General features: G+C 38.4%; 1 protein-coding gene across 1 annotated transcript; it reads right to left on the reverse strand.

The window, feature by feature from the left end:
* Positions 1 to 1,042: 1,042 nt before the first annotated feature.
* On the reverse strand, positions 1,043 to 23,304 carry Snx6 (sorting nexin 6). Its single transcript, XM_088260834.1, has 11 exons — positions 23,169 to 23,304; positions 20,581 to 20,703; positions 18,536 to 18,706; positions 17,425 to 17,546; positions 15,329 to 15,497; positions 14,649 to 14,808; positions 13,577 to 13,692; positions 12,080 to 12,189; positions 9,634 to 9,706; positions 3,839 to 3,948; positions 1,043 to 2,704 (listed from the first exon to the last, which is right to left on the reverse strand). Exons 1-11 carry the CDS (start codon positions 23,169 to 23,171, stop codon positions 2,611 to 2,613), a joined length of 1,251 nt encoding a protein of 416 aa, XP_088116960.1. The 5' UTR covers positions 23,172 to 23,304; the 3' UTR covers positions 1,043 to 2,610.
* Positions 23,305 to 24,788: the final 1,484 nt, after the last annotated feature.

The following is a 24,788-nucleotide window of genomic DNA, read 5'->3' on the forward strand; positions in this document are numbered from 1 at the left end:
TTTTACAAAGTTAATGCCAAATCAAAAACTAAAGTGTCATATTTATATGTATTATTATTATTTAATGTAAATTTGCTCCGATAATTCATCTTCATAATGATACAAAATAAAAAGAAAATCACAAGACTATCGGTTGCATTCTTATTGAAATCTGTAGGGAACTAAGGGAGATATGAAGGTTTAAACTTTACATATTTTAATAAAACGAAAAACGTGCGTTCGCATACGTCATCAAATTTCCCTCATCGAACGTTTTATGACGTCATATGGTTTATAGAGCTGTAATAGTAGTAGTGTGGATTGTTTTTTTCCACTACACTACCATTTGTGTTATACAAATATAAGGGGAGGGGGGACCATAGACATCAACAAACAGAGCCGCCAATAATTTAGCAAATTTACCAATATTAAAATAAGTCCATCGTTTCTGTGACGTCATTCATTACTAACTTACGAAAACAACGTGTTTACGAAGGCGAATTTTAGACTAGAAAATGATGAATGAAAATATTGATTATATCGGCTGTTATAAACACTTCACGAGTGTCATACAATCCTTTATAGGTTGAGTATGTTAAATTAGATATCCCTCCCGTCTGACAATGATCTATTATATATATCAGTACTTCCGTACTGAATTGAATCGTGGACCCAAACAAAAAATAAAATAAAACAAGTGGCCTGTGTTTACATTAATATGCAAAAATGTAGTACATAATACATAAAAAAAATGAAAAATATAAAAATAAAAATTAACAAAAAAATAATATAAAATAAGTAGCTTGGGTATGTAAAAAGATGGTACATACATAATATCCACAAAAATGTAAAAAGATAGTACATAATATCCAAAAATTATAGAAAAAATTTAAATAAACAAAAAAATTAAATTAAATAAGTGGCCTGGGTTTACAATAATATGTAAAAAGATATAGCCAAAAATTAAAATAACTTGAAACAATAACTTAAAAACGTAAATATTTTTTTTCAATATATTGTACAATATAATTTTTTAAAGCCAAAACGAAAAAATTTATGTATATTTTTTATTTTTTCAAAATAAAAAAATTTTTTTTTGACCCTTATCCCCACCTCAATGGTGCATAGGGCACTACATCAGAAAAACGCAGTGTTTTTTTATCGTTATCACATGAGGCAAAGGTGATCAGCCCTCCGCTTCAGGTACCAGTCCAGGGTAATATTGAATAAATATTAGAGTGAAAAAATCATGTATTTGACCCCCCCCTGGGAATCGAACCCGGGACCTCCAGAATGGTAGCCTAGCGTGCTGACCATTACACTACGGAGGCTGACAAAATTGCATGTAATAGACTAAGATTTTTTTTAAAATTGGATAAACAAAAATTCAGGTTTTCAGGTTTCCTTTTCAGTTTTTGAAAAAACGATGCTTCATGTTTAATATAATTATGTTCTTCAAAATTGAGACTTTTTGATGTAAGAACAATTATTTATTATGCTGGTATTATTTTTTGATGACCCTGTACATTGTGAAATCATACTTCAAGTCATTTTCAAATGCAGATAATCCATTTTCAGGTTAGTTGTCTCTAGTCGCGTCGCGCTGCCAACACGTGAGCTTTACTTAGCACATAGGTACATATCGCTTACTCCTTTCAAGAACGTCATAAATCAAAAAACGTGATATTTCAGGAGAACGTTTTTAGAGTTTAAAAATATAACACAATGCAATAAAAATAAATATCAAGCCACTTATGTAACTTTTTACTGTGCAACAAATCTTTTTATGTACAATCTGAAGGTTTTTTCTCCATTTGAAAAATATTTAGTATATTAAAAAAAAAAAATTAAACAATACCTTTTCTTCAAAATGCAAAAACAACACTTTCTGCCCTGTAGCGGGTAAATATTAACTAAAAATATGCCTCTTTTGCTGGGATATAGTACATTTTCTGGGCATTCCGAAAACATGCAAAACTGAAAAAATGACAATTTTTGATTTATGATGTTCTTGAAAGGAGTGAGCGATATGTGTCGCTTACTTTTAAAATCCGCCAGATCCAATTTTATAAGATTTTAAAATAAATACTCTATCGGAATGCCAATTGTCGGTTTTATTGTTTGAAATATTTACATACTTGAAAACCCTGCTAAAAAATATATGAAAAACAGCGTTGTATTTCAAATTCCGCTTTATTCGTGGAACTTGCCTTCTGACCCATATCGGCCAATCAGAGAGTGGAGATAGGTCAAAAATTAAGAAGACGTCATTATCGGTCTGTGTCTCGCGATTTTTTTTTTTAAATACTGAAAATTTTCTAAAAAAAGGGGAAAATTCTGTATTTCATAATGTTTTTTCTAAAGAAACATATCTTTTAAACATAAATGTTGCCCGGAGAACTTTGAATTTTTTGTAAAATCGACATACATGGATCTGGCCGATTTTGAAAGTAGGCGACAGATATACATAAGCGCATAAAGCTCACTTAAAAAAAATTTTATTTACATTTTTTAAATGTTTTGGATTCACCGGAAAATCAAATAAATGTTTTTTTTTTCATCCTAGGGAATCAGAAGTGTACGGCGTAATGTTTGGTTGGCCCCCCCTCCCTTGTTCCCCGAGCTCCCGCCTCACTGGCACTCCTGCAGTGCGATGAGGGATCTCCGGAAGAGCTCCTGCTGGGCCCGGGCGTGTTTGATCTCGAGTTCCGCCATTTCCACAAGGCTGAAACAACACGACACGGTAAAAAAAGGTTAAATAAAAAAAAAAATCACATTATTTTGTGTGTGTTTCAATTTCTATTTCAATTCAATTTCAATTTCAATTCAATTTCAATTTAAATTGAATTTGAATAATTTTAATATTTCAGGGTAATGCATAATTCCTTGTTTTTTTATATATTCTTCCTTGTTTAGATAAGTACTTTTCGCACCAGTAATATACTTTAAAAAATAGATAAAACATATTATTTTATCATAAAGCACATACAAAATGTAATTTATCATGTAAAAGTGGCTACGGCCGTTAACGGCCGTGGCCACTTTTTAACCTTTTAACCGCGTCAACTTTGTACCTGAGAGACGCTCGTACGCGGCGGTATTTCACCGTTTTTAAAATGATTACTTTTATCATGTATTTAGTTAAGAAACGATTTATTTTCCTAAACAAAAACTTTCAATGGGATTCATTGTGCCTTTTTAGTACTCTATAATACTCTTGTGTCACATTATTCTTGAAATATTTCGTAATATAAACAAATAAGATCGTAACATAAATAAATCAAAGCACGCATTGTGTGTCACTCTTACCCACTGGCGATGCGTAGCGTCGAGAGTGAGACAGATATAGGGCATGATAATGGCACGGACTAATTACCGACCGCAAGAAAAATCAGGGATCTGTTCTTTTATTTATCCTTGTAATGTTACAAATTATTAGTCAGATATTTCAACAGATTGACGTATTATTTTATCCAAAGTTCCACATCATGAAAAATTCCCTCCAAGTTGAACTGAGGTTCGAAACTTGGAGCAATGTAAGAACACATACGGTTATGTCAGCCGCGTATGGGACATGTTTTATGAAAACACATACGGTTATGCGAGCCGGGTGGATCCGGTTAAAAAACCTTCAGGTTTTACCTAAAAAGATCTGTTGCACAGTAAAAAGTTCAATAAGTGGCTTCATATTTATTTTTAATACAGTGCATTATATTCTTAAACTTTAAAAACGATCTTGTGTTAAATCAAGTTTTTTGATTTATGACGTTGTTGAAAGGAGTGAGCGAATTGTTCTTCAGAATTGTGACCAGAATTATAGATGTCAAGATGTATCCAAATTTATGATTATTAATCCCACCTCTTCCGGAAGGCCTGCACTCGCCTGGCGCGGAAGTCCAGCAGCTCCTCCCTGCCGCGGGCCGACATGGCTTCGAACCTGCCACACGCTCCGGTCTGGGCTTGCTCCGCCTGCAAAACAACAAGCACAATTAACTATTAATCCGGGATATTTGTTCCTGTATCTCACAGCTGCTTAGGTTCACAGAAATAGTATGAAAAATAAATTATTTATTGATTTGGCGTTTAATTTGTAGAACTCCATTTTAATTTATGTATTAATTTTAAATCAAACACAGATTTTTTGAGTCTACTAAGTTGTATTTTATTAACAAAAACACATAAAACATTTATATTGTGACGATTGTTTCGCCTTGTTAGGGCATTATCAAACGAATGACATTCGTCCGCCTCCATAGTGTAATGGTCAGCACGCTCGTATACCGTTCTGGAGGTCCCGGGTTCGATTCCCGAGGGGGGTAAAATAAATATAGGTGATTTTTTCACTGTCATATTTATTCAATATTACCCTGGACTGGTGGTACCTGAAGCGGAGGGCTTTCCTTAATGTGTAAGCGATCAAGATAACACTGCGTTTATATGACGCAGTGCCCTATGCACCATTGGGGTGCGGATAAGGGTTTTATTATTATTTATTATTTGTTAATAAAATACAACTTTGTAGACTCAAAAAATCTGTGTTTGATTTAAAATTAATACATAAATGAAATTGAAATATTTGTGTAAATAATAAAAACAAAAATATTTATCTTTATTTATTTTTTTAAGACTTTTAAAATTTAGTTTAAACTTATCCGAGAGTTCAAAGTCACCCCTACTAATTTTACTGTGCTGTATTCGTGAATAATTAATTACCTATGTAATACATACCTCTTGAACCTCCAAAGGCTTGCAAAGAAGATAAGTAAAAAAATATTATTCAAACATAAAATTTCCAGTGAAATCATTTGCTTACAGTACTCAATGGATTTCTGGTTATAACCCTAATGTATGGAAGTGAAGCATGAAGTTGGCAAAAGGAAATTGAAAGTAGACTGAATGCAGTCAAAATGCCATCTCTCAGTGCGGCAAGACCATGTATGGTAGATGTTGCAATGGTGACATAAGGAAAGGGTGCAAGGCTGAGATGAGCACTATCCAGCAAACTAAGGAAGGCGGCTTGGGATGGTTTGCGAAGGATGAGAGTAGACTGGATGCAGTCGGGATGCCATCTCTCAGTGCGGCAAGACCATGTATGGTAGATGTTCCAATGGTGACATAAGGAAAGGGTGCAAGGCTGAGATGAGCACTATCCAGCAAACTAAGGAAGGCGGCTTGGGATGGTTTGCGAAGGATGAGAGTAGACTGGATGCAGTCGGGATGCCATCTCTCAGTGCGGTAAGACCATGTATGGTAGATGTTCCAATGGTGACATAAGGAAAGAGTGCAAGGCTGAGATGAACACTATCCAGCAAACTAAGGAAGGCGGGTTGGGATGGTTTGGGAAGGATGAGAGTAGACTGGATGCAGTTGGGATGCCATCTCTCAGTGCGGCAAGACCATGTATGGTAGATGTTCCAATGGTGACATAAGGAAAGGGTGCAAGGCTGAGATGAGCACTATCCAGCAAACTAAGGAAGGCGGCTTGGGATGGTTTGGGAAGGATGAGAGTAGACTGGATGCAGTCGGGATGCCATCTCTCAGTGCGGCAAGACCATGTATGGTAGATGTTCCAATGGTGACATAAGGAAAGGGTGCAAGGCTGAGATGAGCACTATCCAGCAAACTAAGGAAGGCGGGTTGGGATGGTTTGGGAAGGATGAGAGTAGACTGGATGCAGTCGGGATGCCATCTCTCAGTGCGGCAAGACCATGTATGGTAGATGTTCCAATGGTGATATAAGGAAAGGGTGCAAGGCTGAGATGAGCACTATCCAGCAAACTAAGGAAGGCGGGTTGGGATGGTTTGGGAAGGATGAGAGTAGACTGGATGCAGTCGGGATGCCATCTCTCAGTGCGGCAAGACCATGTATGGTAGATGTTCCAATGGTGACATAAGGAAAGGGTGCAAGGCTGAGATGAGCACTATCCAGCAAACTAAGGAAGGCGGGTTGGGATGGTTTGGGAAGGATGAGAGTAGACTGGATGCAGTCGGGATGCCATCTCTCAGTGCGGCAAGACCATGTATGGTAGATGTTCCAATGGTGATATAAGGAAAGGGTGCAAGGCTGAGATGAGCACTATCCAGCAAACTAAGGAAGGCGGGTTGGGATGGTTTGGGAAGGATGAGAGTAGACTGGATGCAGTCGGGATGCCATCTCTCAGTGCGGCAAGACCATGTATGGTAGATGTTCCAATGGTGACATAAGGAAAGGGTGCAAGGCTGAGATGAGCACTATCCAGCAAACTAAGGAAGGCGGCTTGGGATGGTTTGGGAAGGATGAGAGTAGACTGGATGCAGTCGGGATGCCATCTCTCAGTGCGGCAAGACCATGTATGGTAGATGTTCCAATGGTGATATAAGGAAAGGGTGCAAGGCCGAGATGAGCACTATCCAGCAAACTAAGGAAGGCGGCTTGGGATGGTTTGGGAAGGATGAGAGTAGACTGGATGCAGTCGGGATGCCATCTCTCCGTGCGGCAAGACCATGTATGGTAGATGTTCCAATGGTGATATAAGGAAAGGGTGCAAGGCTGAGATGAGCACTATCCAGCAAACTGAGGAAGGCGGGTTGGGATGGTTTGGGAAGGATGAGAGTAGACTGGATGCAGTCGGGATGCCATCTCTCCGTGCGGCAAGACCATGTATGGTAGATGTTCCAATGGTGATATAAGGAAAGGGTGCAAGGCTGAGATGAGCACTATCCAGCAAACTGAGGAAGGCGGGTTGGGATGGTTTGGGAAGGATGAGAGTAGACTGGATGCAGTCGGGATGCCATCTCTCAGTGCGGCAAGACCATGTATGGTAGATGTTCCAATGGTGATATAAGGAAAGGGTGCAAGGCTGAAATGAGCACTATCCAGCAAACTAAGGAAGGCGGCTTGGGATGGTTTGGGAAGGATGAGAGTAGACTGGATGCAGTCGGGATGCCATCTCTCAGTGCGGCAAGACCATGTATGGTAGATGTTCCAATGGTGACATAAGGAAAGGGTGCAAGGCTGAGATGAGCACTATCCAGCAAACTAAGGAAGGCGGCTTGGGATGGTTTGCGAAGGATGAGAGTAGACTGGATGCAGTCGGGATGCCATCTCTCAGTGCGGCAAGACCATGTATGGTAGATGTTCCAATGGTGACATAAGGAAAGGGTGCAAGGCTGAGATGAGCACTATCCAGCAAACTAAGGAAGGCGGGTTGGGATGGTTTGGGAAGGATGAGAGTAGACTGGATGCAGTCGGGATGCCATCTCTCAGTGCGGCAAGACCATGTATGGTAGATGTTCCAATGGTGATATAAGGAAAGGGTGCAAGGCTGAGATGAGCACTATCCAGCAAACTAAGGAAGGCGGGTTGGGATGGTTTGGGAAGGATGAGAGTAGACTGGATGCAGTCGGGATGCCATCTCTCAGTGCGGCAAGACCATGTATGGTAGATGTTCCAATGGTGACATAAGGAAAGGGTGCAAGGCTGAGATGAGCACTATCCAGCAAACTAAGGAAGGCGGGTTGGGATGGTTTGGGAAGGATGAGAGTAGACTGGATGCAGTCGGGATGCCATCTCTCAGTGCGGCAAGACCATGTATGGTAGATGTTCCAATGGTGATATAAGGAAAGGGTGCAAGGCTGAGATGAGCACTATCCAGCAAACTAAGGAAGGCGGGTTGGGATGGTTTGGGAAGGATGAGAGTAGACTGGATGCAGTCGGGATGCCATCTCTCAGTGCGGCAAGACCATGTATGGTAGATGTTCCAATGGTGACATAAGGAAAGGGTGCAAGGCTGAGATGAGCACTATCCAGCAAACTAAGGAAGGCGGCTTGGGATGGTTTGGGAAGGATGAGAGTAGACTGGATGCAGTCGGGATGCCATCTCTCAGTGCGGCAAGACCATGTATGGTAGATGTTCCAATGGTGATATTAGGAAAGGGTGCAAGGCCGAGATGAGCACTATCCAGCAAACTAAGGAAGGCGGCTTGGGATGGTTTGGGAAGGATGAGAGTAGACTGGATGCAGTCGGGATGCCATCTCTCCGTGCGGCAAGACCATGTATGGTAGATGTTCCAATGGTGATATAAGGAAAGGGTGCAAGGCTGAGATGAGCACTATCCAGCAAACTGAGGAAGGCGGGTTGGGATGGTTTGGGAAGGATGAGAGTAGACTGGATGCAGTCGGGATGCCATCTCTCAGTGCGGCAAGACCATGTATGGTAGATGTTCCAATGGTGATATAAGGAAAGGGTGCAAGGCCGAGATGAGCACTATCCAGCAAACTAAGGAAGGCGGCTTGGGATGGTTTGGGAAGGATGAGAGTAGACTGGATGCAGTCGGGATGCCATCTCTCCGTGCGGCAAGACCATGTATGGTAGATGTTCCAATGGTGATATAAGGAAAGGGTGCAAGGCTGAGATGAGCACTATCCAGCAAACTGAGGAAGGCGGGTTGGGATGGTTTGGGAAGGATGAGAGTAGACTGGATGCAGTCGGGATGCCATCTCTCAGTGCGGCAAGACCATGTATGGTAGATGTTCCAATGGTGATATAAGGAAAGGGTGCAAGGCTGAAATGAGCACTATCCAGCAAACTAAGGAAGGCGGCTTGGGATGGTTTGGGAAGGATGAGAGTAGACTGGATGCAGTCGGGATGCCATCTCTCAGTGCGGCAAGACCATGTATGGTAGATGTTCCAATGGTGATATAAGGAAAGGGTGCAAGGCTGAGATGAGCACTATCCAGCAAACTAAGGAAGGCGGCTTGGGATGGTTTGGGAAGGATGAGAGTAGACTGGATGCAGTCGGGATGCCATCTCTCAGTGCGGCAAGACCATGTATGGTAGATGTTTCAACGGTGATATAAGGATAGAATGCAAGGCTGAGATAAGCATTATCCACTTTCAAGTATTTGAACTATTGATCAAGCCAAATTTTATTCGTTTTTCCTTTGTTTTTATTACTAGCCACATTCGCTTCGTAAATTTGTTTGGCTGTTCTTTCTTCACACACTCGATTCACATGCCCAAACCATCTAACCACACCTTTCTTAATGCGACATTATGCAGTCGAAATGCGATCTCTCTGACGAATGTGCAGCCAAACAATGCATGGTTAAAGTTCCAATGGTGATATAAGGAAATAATGCAAGGTTGATATAATTTCCATAATCTATAAAATTAAAAATATGTCCGCCTCCGTAGTGTAATGGTCAGCACGCTCGGCTACCGTTCTGGAGGACCCGGGTTCAATTCCCAGGGGGGGTAAGAATAAATATGAGTGATTTTTTCACTGTAATATTTATTCAATATTACCCTGGACTGATACTTGAAGCGGAGGGCTGATCGCCTTTCCTTCATGTGTTAACGATCAAGATAACACTGCGTTTATATGACGCAGTGCCCTATGCACCATTGGGGTGCGGATAAGGGTTTTATTATTATTATTATTATAAAATTTAAAAAAAAGTGTGTTGTGATGGTTCAGGCATGTGAATTGAATGAGTGAGGAAAGGACGGTAAAACAAATTAATGGGGCGAATGTAGTTGGTAATAGAAGCAGAAGAAGATACTTGTGATAAAAAACAATTAAAACTTGGTCTGACCAAGTATTTCAAATACTTGGGTGTGGTCGGGTCAAGGGTCAGAATAATAGTCAGGTATGTATGGAGTTTTAACTTACGGCGTGGACATCTTTGTTTTTGGCGCGCGCCTTCTCCAAGCTGCGATTGGCCGCCTCATACGTTTGAAGGCATCTGAATTGAAACAATTTTAATATTAATATATTGTATTCTCAATATTATTAATATTTTAAGCATTTACTTTGTGGTTAGTCATTTTTAATTATTTATTTTTTACAAAAATGTTAATAAAATTAGTATATAACCACTCACCGAGATTTTTACGTCTAGCGGTTTCGAGACGTACCCGTCTCTTCGTCAGGACAATCACTAACACAGCATGCAAACAATACTACCCTTCACCACCATAGCAAGAGTATATAAGTTGATTCGATTACAGGTCTTATTTTATTGCACGTTTAACTTCGGCTCGTAACGCATGTCTGTATTGAAAACCATAGTGCATGTTGGTCTTCGGGTCGACCAAAAATCGCATGTGTTAGACATTTTGTGTAGTTTTGAGTGTGTAAATGGTGCTATGGTGGTGGAGGCTAGTATTGTTTGCATGCTGTGTTAGTGATTGTCCTGACAAAGAGACGGGTACGTCTCCAAACCGGTAGACGTAAAAATCTCGGTGAGTGGTTATATACTAATTTTATTAACATTTTTGTAAAAAAATAAATAAGTTAATATATTGTGATTACAGATAATGTAATCACTGAAAGACGTATAGAGAATAGGAGTGATGCAGGCAAAAGGTGGTGTGCCTTCCAAAATTGTGTATTTTTATAAGAATTTGTGTATTAAAATTATATTCATAACTGTATGCGAGAAGAACAAAGAGACGCAGTTCATCGACTTTTATTATAATGATTAAAGAAAACACTTGTTTTTTACCACTTGAGTTTTATTATAGACTACATGTTTCAGAAGTTAAACTTCCATCATTCAGGTCTGTATAGTAACTAAAATATAAAATATAATTTACAACATTTTGAGTGTGTCCAAATACTTGTTCAAAAAATCTGGATTATCTAAAATTACAGGAGTTATTTTCATATTGTTGAATTGGTGAATGTTACAAGTGTGTAAAGTGATCACTTAAACCAGCCGATGACGGTCGTCAGCCCCGTAAATGCCCAGACTTCCATATTCTTCTTCATCTTTGATGAGATGTCAAAAAATAATATGAAAATAACTCCTGTAATTGGAGATAATCCAGATTTTGTGAACACGTATTTGGGCACACTCAAAATGTTGTAAATAAATTATCTGGTCAAATTACAAGCTTAAATAATAAAAATGAAAATGGTATTTTCTGGAATTTCTCATGTGTGTGATTATAATCCAGGATTCGGACCTCACATACTAATATAAGAGTTTCTGCTTAATAAAAAGCTTCTTTACATCTCACCAATAGATGTCTCTAGTGAAGTTCTAGTTAAAACAAGTGTTTTCTTTAATCATTGTAACATGACTTTTATTATGTTTACAATATTGTCCCCACCACATGTAACTCCTATAAAATCGTATATAAAGGGTGGAGGACCAGTATCTGTGTGCTCAGAGAAGATTAAAATTTAAACGTATACACGTCGCGCTTGCTTTTTGTCTATTGGCGTCGCTTTGTTCTTCTCGCCCTTATAACTTTTATAATTTTCGATAAATAAATAATTGCCTTCATTTGCGCGTTTCCGTCTTCCTCATCATAAGTGTTCCAGTAACAATTGTCGTAACAGGTGGCATTAGGTCTTCATCGAGTACAAAGCTACTACTAACACATTGAAAGCTGTCCCAACCGCATTCCCGGATCCAAACGAAGGCATCCAGCGTTCCCGACAGACCTCTCTTGCGGAGCAATATTATTTTATCAATTAACCGGATCCACGCGGCTCGCATAACCGTATGTGTTTTTACAAGACATGCCCCATACGCGGCTGACATAAGCGTTTGTGTTTTCACTTTGCTCCAAGTTTCGAACCTCAGTTCAACTTGGAGGGATTTTTTCATGGTGTAGAACTTTGGATAAAATAATACGTCAATCCTCGGCCTTATGACATCTGTTGAAATATCTGACTAATAATTTGTAACATCACAAGGATAAATAAAACAACAGATCCCTGATTTTTCTTGCGGTCGGTAATTAGTCCGCGCCATAATCATGCCCTATATCTGTCTCACTCTCGACGCTACGCATCGCCAGTGGGTAAGAGTGACACACGATGCGTGCTTTGATTTATTTATGTTACGATCTAATTTGTTTATATTACGATATATTTCAAGAATAATGTGACACACGTGTATTATAAGAGTACCAAAAAGGCACAATGAATCCCATTGAACGTTTTTGTTTAGGAAAATAAACCGTTTCATAACTAAATACATAATAAAAGTAATAATTTAAAAAACGGCGAAATACAGCCGCGCACGAGCGTCTCTTAGGAACAAAGTTAACGCGTTTAAAAGGTTAACAAACAAAATTGCATCCCGATTTCACTGTGAATTTACCTGAGTCTCCTCACCAGCAGGCACTTGGCCGCGTGAGAATCTCTCTGGTAGTAGCGGAACGTGTCGGCGAGCTTCAAGTCCTGGTCGGTCGCCACTCTGCCCTCAATTTTCTGCACCAAAACACAAAATACAACCGTCAATTTAGGCCTTTTGATATCGGAGCGTAATGACAAGGAAGAAGACATGTGGTTGGATATGGTTTATTGTAGAGATCGTACTCATCGTCCTGCCGGCAGAGGAATGATATCGCTCGCTCCTTTCAAGAACGTCATAAATCAAAAACGTAATTTTTCAGGAGAACGTTTTTAAAGTTTAAAGATATAATACAATGTATTAAAAATAAATATCAAGCCACTTATTGAACTTTTTACTGCGCAATAGATCTTATTAGGTAAAACCCGAAGGTTTTTTCTCCATTTAAAAATATTTAATAAATTTAAAAAAATAATAAAACAATACCTTTTCTTCAAAATGCAAAAACAACACATTCTGCCCTGTAGCGGTTAAATATTAAGTTAAAAATATGCCGCTTTTGCTGGGATATAGTACATTTTCTGGGCATTCCGAATACATGCACAACTGAAAATTGACGATTTTTGATTTATGACGTTCTTGAAAGGAGTGAGCGACTTATCCGACATTCAGATATTTGTTTGAAAATGCCATAACTAGGCGAAACAATTGTAATAAATATTATTTTTATGTGTTTTTTAACAATAAAATACAACTTAGTAGACTCAGAAAATCTGTGTTTGATTTAAAAATGAATACCTAAAATGGCATTTTATATATTCCTCCGATCGTTTGTTTTAGTCAAGACAATGGGTTTGATGTAACATTTTTAGGTGTAAGGATGATATTTTTCAATGATAGATTTTTAGGTTAAATATATCGCTCACTCCTTTCAACAACGTCATTTACCAACAATCGTTAATTTTCAGTTGTGCATGTTTTCGGAATACCCAGAAAATGTACTATATCCCAGCAAAAGCGGCATATTTTTAACTTAATATTTACCTTCTACAGGCCAAAAAGTGTTGTTTTTACATTTTGAAGAAAAGGTATTGTTTAATTATTTTTTTAAATATACTAAATATTTTTCAAATGCAGAAAAAACCTTCAGGTTTTACCTAAAAAGATCTGTTGCACAGTAAAAAGTTCAATAAATGGCTTGAGATTTATTTTTAATACATTTTTTTTTTTAAAACTTTAAAAATGATCTGCAGAAAAATCAAGTTTTTTGATTTATGACGTTATTGAAAGGAGTGAGCGATGTGTGTAATGGGTGAATTGTATGAATTTTGGTTTGTTTTTTAAAAAAATACCTATTCTCGGATATTACGAGGAACGGTTATAAAGAGCAAATTCAGTCGGTCCCTTCATCCGCGTTATAGCCGAGTTTGACTGTATTTAGATAAAAAATATGACATTTTTACGCCTTATTTTCCTCGCCGTTCGGATACAAGGCAGGGAGGACTAACTCGAATTTCAGCTTACCCGGCACTTTTCAAAGGTCTCCGAGACCTTGGTGAGGAACCTCTCCATGGGCGGCTGCTCCAGGGTGGCCAGGTGCAGGATGCAGCTGGACAGCTTGATGTAGGAATCCGCCACCTCTGCAAATATGAGACACTCAATTCATTGTCCACAGAATGAATTTTTGAATTACCTAACGTCCAAGTGACTCTAAAATCTAGCTACGGCTTATGCAACACCGTTCATCATGTCCCTGCTCAGGCTTCAACTTTATAAGTTTCATAGCCTATGCCTACTTGTGAGTGGATTTACTCTTTATGTTTAAAGTTACTATAATTTCATGTAATTCATGAGTGAAAATTCTAGGCAAAAACACTCGTCCACAGATTGAATCTTCTTCTTCTAAACCCGTATCCGCACCCGATGGTGAATAGGGCACTGCATCATATTGACGCAGTGTTATCTCGATCGTTACTTACATGAAGGCAAGGCGATCACTCCTGCGCTTCAGGGACCAGTCCAGGGTAATATCAAATAAATATTAGAGTGTAAAATCAGTAATATTTATTTTCACCCCCCCACCCTGGGAATCGAACCCGGGACCTCCAGCACGTTAGCTAAACATGTTAACCATTACACCACGGAGGCAGAGGGATTGAATACTTTATATTATGAACTGATTTGGCATTAACTTTGTTGAATAACATCATAATTAAAATATAAAAATAAAACGCTTTTAATAGACCACTATTGAGATATACAAATTCAAATTTCAAATTAATGGTAACACCCGCCGTGTGGCATGTTGCGCCATCTTGTTGAAACCACAGCTCTGTCACATGAATGCCACTCAATTGAGGTACTCAAGAAGTCAGTAATCATGGTTCTGTAGCTCTCCATTGACCGTAACATTGATTCTGGCCGGCATCGTCTTAAAAAATATGGACCAATGATTTTCCACCTGCACTGCCTTTTAATGCACATGACTTTTAATGGATGTAAGGGTCTTAAAAATAAAATTTATAAAGGCATTTTAGAAAAAAGGTGCCTTGTATTTGTTTGTGATGATGTTGTACAGAGAGGCGTTGTTGGGAACCTTTGTGCTTGGAGGTCATCTTGTCGGAGCGCTGGGTGGCCTCCTTGAGGTGGTTGTTGTACTCCGAGAGGAAGTTCATCTCCTGCTCGAAGAAGTCGTTGACGTCCCGCACGGTGGCGCTCAGGTATATCTCGTCCGTGGTGTTCCCCAGGGACCGCACCTGGAACCAGTCTCAAGCTGTTTATCATCTACTAGTAGCGGGCCATATACTACTCATAGCTAGTATCACTGCTCTGCATTCTGTAGACAACAGCTTGATGTATGGTAGTGAAACGTGGAGTCGGAATAGGAGGATAACGGTGATTGTGCTATAAAGACAACTCACCAGATTCACCAGGCTCAACGGACTCACCAGACCCCCGAAGATGTCCATCTTACCTATATATCCCAATTATAGTATACCCAAACCAGACTTTTGCAAAACTGACGTATAGTGAAGCGTGGAGCTGGAATAGGAGGATAACGGTGGTTGTGCTATAGAGACAACTCACCAGGTTCACCAGGCTCAACGGACTCACCAAACCCCGGAAGATGTCCATCTTACCTATATATCCCAATTATAGTATACCCAAACCAGACTCTTGGAACCCTGATGTATAGTAGTGAAGCGTGGAGTTGGAATAGGAGGATAACGGTGGTTGTGCTATAGAGACACAACTCGCCAGGTTCAGCAGACTCACCAGGCCCCCGAAGATGTCCATCTTGCGGCGCGGCTTGGCGCACAGGTCCTGCTCGTACTCCAGGAACACGCGCAGGTGGGAGTCCCTCCGGAACACGGGGTGTGTGGCCAGCCGCGTCAGGAACACCTCGTGCATGGCCACTGTCTTCTTGAACGTGGCCAGGTACTCGCTGTCGGGCAATACAGTCTAGTTATAGTATGCCCAAACTAGACTCTTGCGACCCCGGTACAGGGAAACGAAACTTGGAGTTGGAATAGTAAGATAAAAGCAGGTTGAATGCAATCTATCAATGCGGCAAGACCATGTATGGCAGATGTTCCAATGGTGATATAAGGAAAGGGTGCAAGGCTGAGATAAGCATTGTCCAGCAAACTAAGGAAGGTGGGTTCAGATGGTTTGGGAAGGATGAGAGTAGACTGAATGCAGTCAGGATGCCATCTCTCAGCGCAGCAAAACCATGTATGGTAGATGTTCCAATGGTGATATAAGGAAAGGGTGCAAGGCCTTCAGACCAAATTAAACCTCGCAGTGTTCAGCTAATAGTGCTTGATCAATTGTCAGGAGATTTTCTTCAGTTTCTGTGACAAGTGATGACCATTCTTTGCAGACGAACACATGACACCAATTCAGTCAAAAGTTGGACCCGCAAGCATACTGAATTGCTTCAAAATCTTAGCTCCTTCCGAGGATAAATTGAAGGAGGGACCCATAGAGGAGAAGGTTTGTAGCTCCTTTCTGAGGATAAATTGAAGGGGGTACCTTTAAAGGAGAAGGTTTTTGGCTCCTTACGAGGATAAATTGAAGGGGGGACCCTTAGAGGAGAAGGTTTGAGGCTCCTTTCTGAAGATAAATTGAAGGGGGGACCCTTGAAGGAGAAGGTTTTTGGCTCCTTCCGAGGATAAATTGAAGGGGGGACCCTTAAAGGAGAAGGTTTTCAGCTCCTTCTGAGGATAAATTGAAGGAGGGACCCTTAAAGGAGAAGGTTTTTAGCTATTTTTGAGGATAAATTGAAGGGGGGACCCTTAAAGGAGAAGGTTTTTGGCTCCTTCTGGGGATAAATTGAAGGGGGGACCCTTAGAGGAGAAGGTTTGAGGCTCCTTTCTGAAGATAAATTGAAGGGGGGACCCTTAAAGGAGAAGGTTTTCAGCTCCTTCTGAGGATAAATTGAAGGGGGGACCCTTAAAGGAGAAGGTTTTTAGCTCCTTTTGAGGATTAATTGAAGGGGGGACCCTTAGAGGAGAAGGTTTTTGGCTCCTTTCTGAGGATAAATTGAAGGGGGGACCCTTGAAGGAGAAGGTTTTTGGCTCCTTTCTGAGGATAAATTGAAGGGGGGACCCTTAAAGGAGAAGGTTTTTGGCTCCTTCTGGGGATAAATTGAAGGGGGGACCCTTGAAGGAGAAGGTTTTTGGCTCCTTTCTGAGGATAAATTGAAGGGGGGACCCTTAAAGGAGAAGGTTTTTGGCTCCTTCTGAGGATAAATTGAAGGGGGGACCCTTAAAGGAGAAGGTTTGTAGCTCCTTTCTGAGGATAAATTGAAGGGGGGACCTTTGAAGGAGAAGGTTTTTGACTCCTTCTGAGGATAAATTGAAGGGGGGACCCTTAAAGCAGAAGGTTAGAGGCTCCTTTCTGAAGATAAATTGAAGGGGGGACCCTTGAAGGAGAAGGTTTTTGGCTCCTGAGGATAAATTGAAGGGGGGACCCTTAGAGGAGAAGGTTTGAGGTTGCTTGTTTCTTCAATCACCATCCATCAAATTAAATGTTTTAGCAGTGGGATTTTTTCTTGTATCGCTCACTCCTTTCAACAACATCATATTTCAAAAATCGTAAATTTTCAGCTGTACATGTTTTAGGAATCCCCAGAAAATGTACTATATCCCAGCAAAAGCGGCATATTTTTAACTTAATATTTACCCGCTACAGGGCAGAAAGTGTAGTTTTTGCTTTTGGAAGAAAATGTATTGTAAGATTATTTTTTTAAATATACTCAATATTTTTAATAATAATTTATATTAGTTGTAATATAAGCTAACTTCAGAAAAAAAAAGTTTTAAAATTATTTATTAGTTTCTGCGGTATGTATATTTGATATGACTTACTCTTCCAGCTCGTCCTTCATCTTGAGGAACTCCCCCCGGGTGAGGGCCCCCTCCCCCTCCCCCAGCCGCTGCAGCTTCTCTCGGCTCGCGTCGAAGTCCGGACGCGGCGGTGCCGGAGGAATCTATGAAAATTCATTCAAGATTTGTATTTGACTTCTGACTCTTAGCTGCACTAAACGGTGCAAGAAGGTTCTGGCAACTAATCAACGCAGTGTTATCTCGATCGTTAGTTGCATAAACGATAGTTAGTAGCACATTGGATATTGATCTGTTCCATGTGTCCCAAGTTTTCCGAAGCGGGATCCTTCTACACCTTTAAGTCTTCTTGCTTACTTTTAATATATACGCCTTGAATATTGTTTGTTATGTATATATTAATTTTTTGTTGTTGAATAAATTGAAATTGAAAATTTAAGGTGATCAGTCTTGCGCTTCTTGTACCAGCCCTGGGTAATATTTATTTGAGTCAAAATTTCACAACACTTTAACAAATTTGTTGATAACTTTAGGAGATTTAAAATTTTGATCAAACAAACATTTATTTGCTAACAATGTGTTCTGGTGACAGATAAAAAAAAATTCTCTACTAAATGGTATTTTATTATTAAAAATTAAAAATAAAATGATGCCATAACAAGGCAAAAAAAATTTAGACACAAATTTTATTAATATGTGTTTTTAAATACATTAATAAAAAATACATTTCAGTAGACTCCAAAAATAAGTGATCATTTTAATATTTAAAATATAATTAAAATGAGTTCTACAAATTAAAAGCCAAATGTATAAATAATGTTTTTTCTATACATTTTTTCAACTGCAATTCCAGCGCTTTCTGTTAAACGTAACAGCAAAACACACACACACACATAATATTAAACATTGTTCATGGCAGACAGCATGCTGCTGTAGACACAGCCGGGTACAGCTAGCAGGAGATAGATATCTTACAATGAAGCCTGCAAACTCTTCATTTTTCTCAAACCGTAATAGCAACACACACACAATTATGTGAGTGTGTTGCTGTGTTCAATACTAAAAATTGCTCATGGCAGACAACATGCTACTGCAGACACAGCTGGGTAGAGCTAGCAGGAGATAAATATCTTACGATGAAGCCCGCATATTCCTCATTCTCTTCAAAACGATCGTGTAGCCAGATGAACTCCTCGTGCTGCCGCACCACGAAGAAGTCTGTCTTCTGGAAGTCCGGGAGCGAGGTCCGAGTGTGCACCGTGAACTTCACCTTCTCCTTCTCACTCAGAGCGTCGGATATATCCACCTTGAACAAAATTATAAAGTAAACTTGTAATATATCCAAAATAAAACACGGTTTTTTGGATTGAATTCTACATTTATTTATGTTTATATTAATACGAAAATAAAATAAAACACGGTTTTTTGGATTGAATTCTACATTTATTTATGTATATATTAATACGTGACACATTTCATCTTCTTAGGACATTATCAAACACTCAATCACAAACATCAGTGTTTGATAATGTCCTAAGAAGACGAAACGCGTCACATATTAATATATACATTGATAAATGTAGAATTCAATCCAAAAAACCGTGTTTTATTTTGGATATATTACCCAACAATTCAAAATGGAATTCTACCAACTGTCTGCAGTTACAATAAATAAAGTTGTTGGAATTTATCACACTCCTCAAATTGCCATTAGATGGCGGCCATTGCCAAAACCATTCCAGGAAGCCGTTCCAATCGTATAAATCTACTAACTAACTGACCATCACGCCACTTTCGCAGAGGTAGGCAGAGAGAAGAGAACGCCACACGAATCTTTGCAAACAATTTTGCCTCTTCTACATTCATGCATTTCCTCACACATGCCTGCCGATTGTTCTGACTCCTGTCCTGACCACTTTCAAGTATATACACAGATGTACACCAGTGAATTGTGGTTCACACAGAGAAGCGCAAAGGATTTTAAAATAAAATTAAGCAAGGTTTGTTGATATGGCTCAGGCATGTGGATCAAATGAGTGAAGATAGAACAGTACAACTGATTTATGAGGCAAATATGGTTTACAAAGACAGACACTTTGCATTGGTGTGGCGTTCTATTCTCTCTCCTACCCTGCGGGGAAAAGGCGCAATGGATAGTCAGTTAGTTTTAGATTTTTAAAATTATAAAAGTTTTTTTTCTTCCTTATCTGCACCCAATGGTGCATAGGGCACAGCATCGTATTGACGCAGTGTTATTTTGATCGTTAACAGATGAAAGCAAGGTAATCAATCCTGTGCTTCAGGGAGCATTCCAGGGTAATATTAAATCAATATTTGAGCGTAAAATCTCTTATATAAATTTTCTACCCCCCCTGGGAATCGAACCTGGGACCTCCAGCGTGGTAGCTAACCAACCAAACAGCATGGAGGCGAACAATCTACACCTAGTTGTTTATTAAATACAAAATGAACAGTTGAAAAAATTTGCTTATAATAATAAAAAAAAAATTATTCCAGCTTGACTAAGCGATGGGTGCAATACTAAGTCAGCCATATATCTTCTTCTTCTTATTGTAGGCCTTGCGGCCTGTTTTTAAGAAGGATTAGCCTCCTGCGACGTAGATTCCCAGCTATCGACCCATCTCTTTGGTAGTCTGCCCGGGAGTCGTCTACCATGGGGTCGGCCGTACAGTGCGATGTGGGGGAGTCTGGATGGTTCCATTGTCTCCTTCATTGCCTTCCCCACCTAACGACATCTTCCATCTCGCATATTTCCCTGATCCTGACATTTCTTATTCTATCTCGAAGACTCTTGCCTGTTATGCTTCTTAGAGTCTTCATTTCTGATAGTCAGCCATATCGTAGTCATACAGGAGAAAGTGACTAAGTGCATTGTTTTACAAAAACGTGATCATTGACTATTTGATATCTTACTAGCTTAATATTGCCCTGACAAAATCCCAAAGGATTTTAAACATGGAAGTATAATATATTGACTAGTTAAAAATGACTAACTGCATTGGTGTTTATTTTGTTGCCAAGCAAAAGTGACTTAAATGGCCCTCCTGAACATTTTACGTTTTGTCAGTTGGTCACTTTCTCCTGTACGACTATGATATTATACTTGTTTTTTTCTCTCTAAGCATTGTACACACGGAGAAAATAATAATCAATCCTTACCAGAAGGCTGTTGTCCGTCAGGGAGACATTCTCACTCGGTTTTCCCAGTTTTGGTTGCAAAGTTTTGGTCTCCAGCGGCGGGAACGTGGCGGAGTTCGTTTGGGAAGAGTCCTCGGCGTTCTCCTTGAAAAATCAAGTGACTTCATCAATATACATACATTTTTTTTTTTTTTTTTTTTTTATTTATTTTTATAAATCACAATTTTTAACATATATTAAAAATAAAAATAAAAAGTTATTTTGCAGAGACCCACCAAGCCACCTTGTGTGTCTTGTCGGTGGAGTTCTTTTTGCATACATTTTTTTATTGTTTTTTTTAACCATTTTAACCTAATATATACACACAAAAAAGGAGAAAAATTAACAATATAATATTTTTTACAATGTTCATAAAATTAACTCTTGATCATTTACCCATTCCTTTATTTTGCCTTTGTTCCATCTTTTATTTTGACCTCTAACATCCGTCGGCAACAAATTAAAAATGTTCGGAACGATATATTGCAGTGTTCGACTTCCATATTTATTGTTGATTCTTGGGACTATCAGACCTTCGTTTTGTGTAAATCGTGTATCATGGTTGTGTACTAGAAGATGTGGATATTTTTGTCTAGTTTGTTGCTCAACGATGATACTCATCCACAATATTCCACGTACCGGCAGTAATTTTAAATGTTTATATAACAAGATTGGATTGTCCCTTTGATTATATATATGACTGGGTACAATTTTTTTGATTATGGAATATTGCAGATTTTGAACCATTTTTAAATTTGTTTTCGTCGAATGTCCCCAAGACTTAATTCCATATCTTATTAAGGATTCTACTAAAGAACAGTATATAATCTTTAAGGTTGGTTTAGGCAGGATAAAGTACAACTTATAAAAAGTACTCCCTAGAGCCCGCAGACGATCACAGAGTTTTATAATATGCGCATCCCATTTGAACTTATTATCTATACATAAACCTAAATATTTAAATTCGCCCACAAATTCAATTCTATCGCAACTACAATTTTGTTGCTTTTTATTGTGCAAACAGTATATACAACATACAACATACAAATATACAACTGAAACAATCTCCTTATTTACAATATTTTGAATGTGTCCAAATGGCCAACCATCACCCCGCTGCCCGCAGGGGTGGGCAGAGGGCAAAGAACTGCTCTGTTTGAGAAAAACATTATTCGGCTTCTTAACATCCATGCATCTCCTCATACATACCCACCGTTTCTTCCGACTCCTGACCTGACCACTCCCAAGTATTTGAAATACCTGATAATGCCAAGTTTTCCTCTATTACCAACCTCATTCACCTAGTAAATTTGTACTACTGCTCTTTCTTCACTCAAATATAAAAAAAAAATACCCACAAGCTTTTCCAAATAAATTATATTACAACATTTTGAGTGTGTCCAAATACTTGTTCACAAAATCTGGATTATCTCCAATTACAGCAGTTATTTTCATATTATTTTTTGACATCTCATCAAAGATCCTGACGAATGGACTCGTTGGTGCGTCTAGCTATCCATGAAATTCAGAACTGTCCATGGAATTTGCATCCAATACCACATTTCGAAAGTGCCAATTTTTCTCCTTTCTATATGTAAAAACATTTATTTTCTTTACAACATTTTGAGTTTGTCCAAATACTTGTTCACAAAATCTGGATTATCTCCAATTACAGGAGTTGTTTTCGTATCATTTTTTGACTTCTCATCAAAAATAAAGAAGAATATGGAAGTCTGGGCATTTACGGAGCTGACGACCGTCATAGGCTGGTTTAAGTGGTCACTTTACACACGTGTAACATTCACCAATTCTACCCATTATTGACAACCACACTACTCAAATTCTTTTTTTAAGAAGTTTTATATATATGAACCAATTTTGAAACATTATTCTTGAATCACTAGAACTTCACTAGAGACATGTATTGGTGAGATGAAAAGAAGCTTTTTATTGTGCAGAAACTCTTATATTAGTATGTGAGGTCCTAATCCTGAATTATAATCACATACATGAGAAACGCCAGAAAATATAATTTTCATTTTTATTATTAAAGTTTATTATATGTTAAATTATATGAGTTCTTTTTCATGTTACTTTTTGACATCTCATCAAAGATGAAGAAGAATATGGAAGTCTGGGCATTATACTCCTATAATTTTCGTTGTTCAAAAATTATAAACTTGATATTCTCAAATGATAAAATATGGTATTGCAATGAACATTTAAATGATATTTTAATATATATTTTTTAAAGTGAAAAGCTTAACATAAAGTGAGTTCGAGGACCTTTTTTGTTTAAATAATAGCCCTGCGTAGTGTTATGAATACAGTAAATACTATGAATTTTCATGTTGAATTGCCATATTTAAAAGATTTTAGCGTTTATTTGGAATATAATAAATATTTGATACGCGGATTCATCATTGCCAACAAATGCGGGTTATCTCCGCTGATAACACTTGTTTTCAACGCCCACGGTATAAACACTATACGACACAGCATTGCCAAGCAAAATATTCAAACAACTGCAACTCACGACTAAGTATTTATTTAATATAAAAATGGTTTACCATGATGTGGGCTGTGATTTGCGCAGCAGAATATGAGGTATACGACACCCGAATTCAAGTAATTGCGTTTGATTTGATCCAATTTACTTGACGCACAGTAGGCCGATCTGACAGATGAAGCGAATTAGTTGAGCTGGCCGGTTAGTGTTGTCACAATAAAAAATAAGTCTTATTTTCAGGAGGTTCCTACGCACGTAATGCACTGGCCAGTGCCGCCTATATTAACATTATTATTAAATTTAATATGTAGAAAAGTAATATTTTGTAGAAATTATGGATTACAAAAAAAATCTAAGTAGCTTCTTCTTTTAATTTAAAAATCATATAGATTATACTTTCGGTTTAGTTTTTTAGTAACAAAAGTTGACACTTATTTGTTACTACCGGGTTCGGAAAATCATTCTTTCATCAGGTAATTTAAATCAAAATAAAATTTTAAATATCAACTTTTTTCAAAAAATAATAATTTGAATGCAATAATTTTATTTTGATTTTAATTATTGATGTTGGAATGATTATCCGAAACCGGTAGTCACAAACAAGTGTTTAAAAAGTGGTATTACACAAAGTAAACAATGGATGGTGAGGAAAGTGTTTTATTACCATACCACAAAGTTATCAATGCTTTTTATTTACGAAATACATTTAATCTGTTTACATTTTTTATATCTATTGTTTACTTTCAGTACCCTTTATTAAAACCTAAAATAACATGCATACCCATACATGGACTATGCCTTTGTGGGATCTTTCATTGTATTTACATAAAATAATATTTTTGTACTTGTAATTATATTATATTGTGAAATTCCAAAAAAAATTAAGCCCATGATTCACGTTTTTCTAGGTTTTCTGTTATTTGGAAATCGATATTTCAACCAAGAAGATAATAGTATGCGCATGTGAGGAGAATGGCCCCCCTTCATCGCATTGCACGGGCAACCCCAAGGTAGACAATTCCCGGGCAGATCAACAAAAATATAGGTTGATAGCTGGAAATAGACATCGCCGGATGCTGATCCCTCTTAAAAACAAGGAATAGGCCTTGTAGCCTGTTTTTAGTATGGACCAAGAAGAAGAAGAAGAACACCTTTTTTAGCACAATGGGGGGAAAGAGTGTGGTTTTTGCCATCTAACTGAATCAGATAAATAAGCCATTCTTATTTATCTGTATTGTTATCATTATACTACCTATACTATAATTTTTACGTTAAATTTTATACCTGCGTTGTGTTGCGTTATAAAATCCAATTTTAGGTTGGGTACCTACTTTAATTTTTGTCCGTGTAATAGTGAACACGCTCGGCTGCCATTCTGGAGGTCCCGGCTTCGATCCCCAGGGGAGGAGGGGTAAATAAATATAAGTGATTTTTCACCCTAATATTTATTCAATATTACCCTTTACTGGTACCTGAAGCAGAGGGCTAGGACCTTTCCTTCATATGTTAACGATCAACACAACACTTCGTTTATATGATGCAGTGCCCTATGCACCATTGGGGTGCGGATAAGGGTTTTAATGAATGAACCTACTTTAAAAAAAACAGATACCGAGATGGATAACACTGCGTTTATATGATGTAGCGCCCTATGCACCAGCGGATGCGGATAAGGGTTTGA

This window comes from Brachycentrus maculatus, unplaced genomic scaffold (assembly GCF_059751285.1).
Source record: "Brachycentrus maculatus isolate JH-2025_06_01 unplaced genomic scaffold, ASM5975128v1 h1tg000143l, whole genome shotgun sequence".
Classification (NCBI taxonomy): Eukaryota; Metazoa; Arthropoda; class Insecta; order Trichoptera; family Brachycentridae; genus Brachycentrus; species Brachycentrus maculatus.

Excerpts from the sequence above, each read along its gene's own strand:
- Snx6 (XM_088260834.1), bottom strand. Across the intron at positions 12,190-13,576 it reads AGACCTTTGAAAAGTGCCGG|AAAATTGAGGGCAGAGTGGC; the intron begins GTAAGCTGAAAT and ends GTTTTGGTGCAG. Across the intron at positions 9,707-12,079 it reads CTGCTGGTGAGGAGACTCAG|ATGCCTTCAAACGTATGAGG; the intron begins GTAAATTCACAG and ends GTTTCAATTCAG.